General features: G+C 51.7%; 2 protein-coding genes across 2 annotated transcripts; both read right to left on the reverse strand.

The window, feature by feature from the left end:
* Nucleotides 1-1,547: 1,547 nt before the first annotated feature.
* Nucleotides 1,548-6,749, reverse strand: DQ04_04881000 (putative ABC transporter; the record flags this gene model as incomplete). Its single annotated transcript, XM_009313848.1, has 1 exon — nucleotides 1,548-6,749. The coding sequence occupies one exon, from the start codon at nucleotides 6,747-6,749 to the stop codon at nucleotides 1,548-1,550; it is 5,202 nt and encodes a 1,733-aa protein (XP_009312123.1).
* Nucleotides 6,750-7,104: 355 nt separating this feature from the next.
* Nucleotides 7,105-7,419, reverse strand: DQ04_04881010 (hypothetical protein; the record flags this gene model as incomplete). The annotated part of the gene is made up of 1 exon (XM_009313849.1): nucleotides 7,105-7,419. The coding sequence occupies one exon, from the start codon at nucleotides 7,417-7,419 to the stop codon at nucleotides 7,105-7,107; it is 315 nt and encodes a 104-aa protein (XP_009312124.1).
* Nucleotides 7,420-9,292: the final 1,873 nt, after the last annotated feature.

Consider the following 9,292-nt stretch of genomic DNA (forward strand, 5'->3'; position numbering starts at 1 on the left):
TGTGAATTCTTAACTTGGCTTCTCACGCCATAGCTGTACAGGAGAAACACAAAATAATAAGTCGCTGCAACACTTACACTCCACCTCTCCCCCCAGTCCTTTTATTTTTGTACACACACACAAACAAATAAACAAACGAACAAACAAAGAGTACATCTCTCTGGTCTTCTGAAACCCAGCTCGTTGTTAATACAGTTCCTTCCCAATAGGATGACAAAAACAAAAAAAGCTTCCTCATTGGCTTTTTTTTTTGGGGTTTGTCTTCCCGCACCCCTCAATGCTTTATTGAAGCCTACACATCATACCACAAAACACAGTCATGAAACATCCATATGTTGCCCACACAAAGATGAATACACAGATTTATAGATGCAATAGATGTTATACGACCCAGCACACGGGCTGCCCATATTTTCACATGCCCGTACACACACAACCGGTCAGAGCTAAACCAAACAAGCCGTGGCAGTCTGAGCATCCAACACAAGTGAAAACAACAACGAGAACCGTAGCGTGGCCAGCAGCACCAGCATCAAAGGGACGATGAGGAGTAGGATGACATGGCTTTCCTGAGCGGAATCAATATGGCACAAAATACAGCTGTCACACACACACACACACACACACACACACAAAGAAAAAGAAATCTCGTGCTCTTTTTTTTTTCTTCTCACCACGACACGACGGCAGGCTCATTAGTACCCCAACGGCGTCTGTTAACAAGGCAACAACAACAACAACTACACAAAAAAAATTATTCTCTTATTTTGTGTTGTTCGCCCAGTGCTTCAATCTGAATTGAGCCCGAGTGAAATGCAACACGCTTGGCGGTGGGCCTTCTGCTCTGCGGTCTCTACACGCGCCAGACCAAGAAAGATGCAAGACCAAGAAAAACAAGCACCAATACCGCAAGACATTGGTTGGATGCCCCCCATGCAGTGGACCATGCTTACGGAGGAGCGGATACAAAGCCCCAGCGCGCAAAAGAAGAAATATGGAGAGACATCAGAGGACATGGAAAGAGGGAGTGGGAGCGGAGCTTTGCAGAAACGATACCCACACAGAAGATGCACCAACAAGCACAAAAGACACACACCTGCGCGTACCCTTCACGCATATCGTTGAAGTAGTGTACTCACATAATAAGACTTGGCGAGGTGAGGTGAAAATCCACTCCACAGCTTCGCAGAATTGAAGAGGGAAGTCGCGTCTCATGGAGACAAAGACACTCATAATGCATACACGCATAGATACATACATGTCTGCATCTGCAGGATCAATAGGCACATGCCCACAGACCCATATATATATATATATATATATATATATATGTGTGTGTGTAGACAGAGAAATAAACAGAAGAACATGTAGGACACGCAAAAATAAGTCCCCAAATAGAAATGCACACGCGCCGATACCCCCCAGACACAGAAGTGTGCCCCAATCACACACACACACAAAAAAAAAATAAATCAAACAAACACCAACAACAACAAAAATAATGCTGCGATCTGATCAATTGAAGAATCCTTGACACATCCTAGAAACTAGTCCAACCCAGCCTCCTCGCTAATGCGCATGAACACCTGCTCAATAGACGTCTCCGTGACGCTGTAGTCGGTGATGCCAGCCGCCGACCCATGCCCCTGCAGCACCGCGAACACCGACGAGAGAAGAGTCTCCTTCGGAAGCGCGTACACAAACCGCAGACTGCGGTACTCGTTCAGCACCGCCTCCGGGAACTGCTCCTCCATTAGCACCCGCACTCCATTGTAGCACGAGTTGTTGGAGATGCGAAGGCTCAGCTCGTATCCGCTGCCGTACTTGTCCTTCAGGTGCGACTTGTCGCCAATACAGTGCAGCGCGCCGTCTACCATGATGGCAACGCAGCTTGCAAGGTGTTCCACCTCCTCCAGGTGGTGCGTCGTTAACAGAACGGAGCAGAACTTCGAAACGCGCGCAATCGACATCCACGCACTGCGGCGCGCAACCGGATCCATGCCGGCGGTGGGCTCGTCTAGCAGCAGCACACGCGGCCCGCCCAACAGCGCCACCGCAAGGCTCAACTTGCGGCGGTTGCCGCCGCTAAGTTCAGACGACAAGGTTGTGCGGTACTCACTGACGCCGCACAGATTCAGCAGCGTCTCTACAACGGCGTCATGCTCTTCTGCCACAATACCATGCACGCTCGCATACAGCTGCAGGTGCTCCTCCACTGTCAAGAGGTCAAGACAGGCATCAAATTGCGGGCAGTAACCGATACATGCCCGGGCCTCTTCGCTCTGCTCTACAACGTCGTATCCGCAGATGAAAGCGCGGCCGCTAGTTGGAAGAGTGTCTTGGCACAGAACTGACATGGTGGTGGTCTTACCAGCGCCGTTGGTACCGAGGAAGCCAAAAACTTCTCCCTTCACAACCCCGAAGGCCAATCGTTGCACCGCCACCTTCCCGTTGCTATATACCTTGCGCATGTCTAACAGCGTCACGGCATCCGTCTCACTACCTCCTTCAAACCGAGTGTAGATGCAGTCACGCTCCTCTTCCACATCGCTGTCCTCCTGAAGCACAGTTGTGCTGTAAGAAAGCGGACTGTAGCCACGCCTCCGCAGCAGCATACGCAGCACTGGGTGATCCATCAAGAGGGTAAACAATACGAAGAACGGAAATTCGATCGCCATGAATACGCACGGCCAACCCACAACCTTCATCGACCATGCTGTGCGGCCGGGGTCTGTGTATTGCTCCAGCGGGAGTGTGGCGAGGTTGATGATTCCTTCCCCCACGGCGTAGGTTGGGAAGAAGCGGAACACCCAGCGAAGCTTGTTGGACACACCGCGTGTGCTGTCCATGAGAGTGAGGAGAAACACGGTGTTCACCAGCAGAAACCCAAAGCAGAACCCAACGATCATCACCAGGGTCTGCGCAGCTGTGTGGGTTTTGAAGCCGAAGCTCAGCGCGTAAGCCATTACCGTCCCAGTTAAACCAAATATGAACAGCAGCACAAATGTGGGACCGACTGTGTTAGAGCTAGCGTACTCCTTTTGATTGAATATGGCCAATATGACTATTACCAACAACATCGTTACAATATATGCAGCCATATCAAATAAGAAGTTCATGATCCAGTAGACACGAAAACGCAGGCCGGCAATATTCTGCAAGCGCCGCGCACCGCATTCACGCTCCTTCACCACCCACGCGACGCAGTTGGAAGGCAAAATGCTGAACGGAATCATAATGATGACACCCTTTAGAATCGTCCTGATATCATCCATGGGCTCATGGACTTGGGTGCTTGACAACCATTTTGCTGTTGTACGCATAGACGCGGCCACGCGACCCTTCGCAGTCTGCACGATCATTGAATATAATGTACTCAACGCGATTGCAGATTCGTGAGGGGCAGAGGTATTGTAGAACATCACAATGGGTTTAGTACCAAGCATAGATTCATATTCCGGGTCATTGCAGCTAAACGATGTATAGTGTGGAAACGCGTTAGCTAGTTGGTTGTCGACGTGGTAGTAAGACATATCCATAGAGTCCACCATGTTAAGGTCCCTCATGTGCACCCGAGTAGTACTGTTCGCAGGAGTAAAGTTCATCGTGTCGAAGAATGGCGCACATCCCGTTGTATCGCTCATAGTGTCGAAGGGATACACCGCAGGACTCAACTCCATCGATGACGGCGGCACTTCCCGCATGAGATCCAAAAGCACCGCCAGTAAAACGCACAACACCGGGCAGGCAATTTGAAAGCTGAGCATCTGCCAGTCACGCCGCGCGCAGGAGAGCCGCTTCTTCATCATGGCGAAGGACTGCATCGAAACCAGTCCCCATTTCCACTCCACACGACCGCACTGCCACAAGAGTTCCTTGTTTTCAGCGTCGTGCATCTGAGCCTCACCCTCGTTCTCTGCCACAATACGGAGGAAAACATCCTCCAGCGTTGAAGCCGACAACGTGAAGAAGCGGATGCCTACCTCCCCTGACACCATCTCAAGACAGGTGAGCAGCGGCACAAAGTCATACGCTTGGCACACCGGCAGGTGATACGTTAGCTCAACAGGGTTAGAGGATGCATATTTCGCGTCTGAAGCAAAGCGCACAATAATACCCTCAATTTCTTTTCGATTTGCGTCAGTACGAAGCGACATAGTGATTTTGTAACCCGTACCCAACCGGGACTTTAGGAACAGACTGCTCCCGCAGCACTGCAGCGAACCTCGATTCATCATGGCGACTTGATCGCCGAGAATGTCAGCCTCGTCCATGAAGTGTGTGGTGAGAAGGATTGTGTGCCTCTCAGACATACGCTGCAACAACTGCCACGTCTGGCGCCGCGCCGCCACATCCATACCGGCTGTGGGTTCGTCCAACAACACAAACCGACTCCCACCCACGAACGCCACCGCCACACTGAGCTTACGCTTCTGCCCACCACTAAGCGCCGCTGACTGGGTGTCCCGCTTGTCGTACAGCCCCACTTCACGTAGCATGCACTGCACTGCGTCTTCGAGCTCGGCACCCTTGAGGCCTTTGATGCGTGCAAAGAATTCCAGGTGCTCGCGGCATGTAAGAGTCGGCCACAATATGTTGTGCTGTGGGCAAAGGGCGATCTCCTGCCGTACCCGCTCCAATTCCTCACGCACGGAAAGGCCATACACGAGACAGTCACCAGCGTCCGGTTTTGTCAACCCCGTGATCATATTTACCGTCGTCGTCTTGCCCGCACCATTGTGGCCAAGCAGCACGGAGATGCTGTTTTCCGGGAGTTCCCAGTAGAGATTGTTAACCGCCACAAAAGGGTGACCGTTACGCTTGAACTCCTGCCGCAGTCCCAACAATTTCACCGCAGACACCCTCTCTTCATCGTCGCGGTAGTCACCCTCAAAGACACCACTCATGGCACGCCCATCGGGCCCTCCCTCAATATCACTCTTCTGCCCAGAGAAGTGCCTCCACGGTTTGATGATAAAGAATAGCGGATGCTCGGGTGTGCCCCATTCACGTGGCAGCACCGCTTCCATATACAACATCAGCAACAGGTACAGAAAAAAATCTGCAGTCAGCATGAGAAGAACTGACGTCATATTTGGACCATCAAGTGGATTGTTGAAGTCTCTTGGACCAAAGCCGCCACCAACCTCGTGATTAAACAAGATCCCCAGCGCCACGGAAAAGGCAGTCGGCGGAAGAAGGCAGAATACTGTATTTGCCGAAGCAGATACTGCCCACGTGGCGGAAATCGGAGCAGCTGCGGCAGAATAGATGAGCGGCGCCATCATGGATGCAAACCGGGACTTGCTGAAGAATGCGGCGATTAGACCTGCGAACGGAATCGTTGTCAGCGCGAACATGAATATGACGAAGAAGACAACTATATATTCCGTCCGAGCCAGGTAAAACTGCAGAAGTGCCGCACAGAGGATGGAGCTGACGAACATGAACATGATGCAAATAATGAACCACGAGATGTTCATGGAAATATTCTTCAGTCCCATGATCTGTACTGCCTCACGGATGCGCAATTCCTTCTCTAGCACACGCCGTCGCGCCATCTGCACCACAGGATACAAAAAGCCGAGAACAATGATAAACGCTACCAACCTGCCCGATGCCTCCAGCATTTTTGACACCCGGTACGGTCCATACCCCATCGACATGACATACGGTACAAAGTATCTCCTCACAGCGGAAGCCGAGACGACGGATTCCAGGTAGTAGTCGTACAGGATCCTCTGAAGTGTCAGGAACCCCGAGACAAGGTACATCTCCGACGTTTCACTCTGAAGCCCCCCGGGATAATTGACCGTGACAATTCCGTTAAACAACGGAAACGCATCTTGATGCATCTGTATATCCACGTCAAACTTTGCATTCGTCATGCTGTTGATATTAATAATGGCAAAGACTTCACCCTTGGCCACAGCGTCCTTTAGATCATCTGTGGTAGTGTACGTCCCAGCATATACATACCGAAAGAGTGTTGATACCGAATTAAAGTAGCTCAAGAGTGCGCTGGGCACCTTATCAGATGGGCCAATATACACAGAACCAACAGTAGATACAGCAGTGTAGTGAGTGGTGAACGATACACCAGCGTTGTTGAGCATGCCGTTGTCCGAAGATCCGCCCCGCGCTTGCTTGGCAGCATTCCAGTGGCACAGAAGAATGTTGTCAAGATCCGGAATGACGTTAAGGGACCCGAGTGAAGACTCTACAAACTCCACAAACGGTACAAACGGAGGGATGGTGCAAAGCCCCCTTACTGGGATGGTGCTCTCATCACCCGTACAGTCGACCGACCTGTTCAGAGCACTACAACTCGAAATTCCCGGTATCACATTTGGCTCCCCATCCAGACCGAGTATCGTGTCGTCATAGCAGAACTTGACCCTGTAGTCAAATGCCCCCGAGTTGGGCGCAGGCGACGTGTAATCAACAAAGATGCGCTCACTCTCGCTGGCCTCACCAAATATAAATGAAAGAATGACGCTGCACCCAATACAGATGAGTGGTACCAGCAATTCGAGAAGGGAGCTGCACCACGCTCGCCGTCGCTCCAAGATATCACGCTGGAGTACAGCCAGAGTCTGCGAGAAAAGGGTCGGTGATGAATGCGAAGCCATTGGGACACTCTTCATGGATTCTGATTTGCTTTCCGTATTGCTCCGCGAGGAGAGCGACGAGTTGTTGTAGTTGCTCATAATCTCGGAGAGACTGTGGCCTAGTGACTCTGAACCCATGATTAGTGAGCTGCAATGACCAATAATACCTCTTTGTTTCTTTTTTTTTTTCTTTGCCTTCCGTCCAGCTTAAGAAGAAAAGAACAGCAAGCGAGGCAGCTAGTGGCGGCAAGAGAAAGAACCACATGGGTAGGCGGTAGGGCACCGAAGGGAGGATAAATGAGAGGTTGAGGGCTATGCAGCGTCTCCAATACAGCCACCCCCCCACCAAGCAAAGAAACAAACAAACAAACAAGAATAGTCTCAGCCTTACTTTCCTCTAGCAGAGACAGTACAGAAAAGAGAGAGAGAGGGAGGGGAAATAGTTGTATTATCATTTTTCCTTCGATCGGCATTGGGTTTTTTCCCCAGACTTTCACACCCAATCAAGATATTCCCAATAAACCTCACATTTTATCCCCACTTGCGAAACGGAAGTGCTGAAAGCGTTTTTAACCCGCCTCCCGCCCCCCACCCTTCGAAGGTTCCGCCCTGTCGCTATGTCTTTGGCTGTGTCGTGCCGTCCCCTAGCAATTCCGCCTGCGGGATCGCCTTCTGAAGCCAGATAACGCCATGTGGTGCGCATCCGATGCTCACGCAGCGCCGTGTGAATGGCCAAAGCCTCGCGCACCAAGCCAACCGATTGGGTGTTGCCTTTCTTCACGATATGCATCACCGTTGTAGTACCCATGCATATTATGCAATGGGCCGTTAATGCGGTAAGGGAAAGCAAGCAATGCCAGGTGCACCGCTCGTGCTTCCTCCTGCGCGACATTATGGGAGGTGGTCTCCCCCACCCCCGCTCCTCCCCTTAAGCCCCTCCAGCAAGTGAGACCTCTCCCCAATCTGCGAATAATAAAGCGCCCCACCCGTACAAGGAGGTAACCGCAAGCAACGTGGCTGGAGTTGGCAAAGTTCGCGACGGACGTACTGGTCCATTCTTCGACAACTTGCCAAGCCACTGCATACCAAGTTGTAACGCATGCGGGGGCAAACGGACGGGATCAGCGGGACGCGCCGATCCCCTATTAAGGCGAGAGAAACGTCGCCTCACCATATTTAAGACACAAATAGCAAGGGAAGAGATATTCTCCCCCTACCCCGGCTGCATGTTACATGCGAGAGACTGTGCTCTCCATATCTTCAATCGAATCCGTCTGAAGCGGTGGCGATTCACGCAATCGTCGTATAATTTTCTCTCTCAATGAAACTGTCCGTTTTTTTTTCTTATGATCAAGCAATACCCCAATTAATTCGCACCATTGAAACAGCTTTTGGTGTTCCCTAACGGTTGCACCGCGCGCTTGCATATTCTCTGCCATGCATTTCCCCCAGTGCTTGACCACACCCCGTAGCCCACTTACGCGGATGTCATCAATCCATGTGTGTATCTTCAATGGATCTGGAGCTGCATGACACGGTTTACCCACCTCCGGGTTCTCTCACCAACACTTTCGCAATGGCGTGCAGAACTTTAGGGCTGCACCTCAAACCCATTGGAAGCCAATTTAACTCGACAAGTTACCCGCTTTCCGCGCGGCAACGGAACCCAGCCCGAATACCCTCAGGCAGACCCACCCGGAAAAAGGACACCTTTAGATCAAGCAAGGCGGCGGCATTCATCACAGACGGCACCAAGATAATGGGAAATGCGGCCCAGTGGAACGTCGGCCATCTAGCCTTCGTAGGCGTTCTTGGCCCTGGGGCATGCAATAAAGCGTCGTCGTTGCCCGGACGGCTTATCCCCCCACCAAGGGGAACACAACCACCCACTCTGTAGCGGAGCCGTTCGAAGCATAGTGAATAATGCCAGCCTCTTTCATGATTTTCGCATCCTTCTCCGGGATGCGCAATTGCGATTCATTCTCTACACGAGGCGCCTCATCGATTCCCACACCGCGCCAAAAACCGCCGTAGCGCCTCGATCCTGAGGCGCCAACGAACTCAAGAAAGGGAAAGAGTCCCGATATTCACTTCCTGGCGAGGCAAATCACTCTCTTCTTCCAGCGAAGCGACCCGTGTAGAATACCGACAACGAAGAGCGCTGTGCCCCGAGGAAGTTCCATGGTGTCGGCGTGTTTTCCCAATTACGCCACGAGACGGGGGTCCAGATCGTGTTCTACAGCTGCTGCTGCCGCATGCGCCAGGGCACCACCTTTTATGGAATGCCCATGAACACCTGCTCAATAGACGTCTCCGTGACGCTGTAGTCGGTGATGCCAGCCGCCGACCCATGCCCCTGCAGCACCGCGAACACCGACGAGAGAAGAGTCTCCTTCGGAAGCGCGTACACAAACCGCAGACTGCGGTACTCGTTCAGCACCGCCCCCGGGAACTGCTCCTCCATTAGCGCCCGCACTGCTGGAGATCAGCGCAGAGCATCTCGTTCAGTACAACGACCTGCTTTGTTGTGGTACACTATAACAAGTCGGCCCTGTTTACCACTTCCCAATGTTTATACACGAACCTGTTCGTCTCTTTCCTTCTTCTGTGTGTTTCCTACTCAGCAAAAGGCCACACCGACTCGTGCAGAAGACCAGGAGAGTTGTAGAAGGAAAAAAAAA

Source organism: Trypanosoma grayi (genome assembly GCF_000691245.1).
Source record: "Trypanosoma grayi strain ANR4 Tgr_488_V1, whole genome shotgun sequence".
NCBI lineage: Eukaryota > Euglenozoa > Kinetoplastea > Trypanosomatida > Trypanosomatidae > Trypanosoma > Trypanosoma grayi.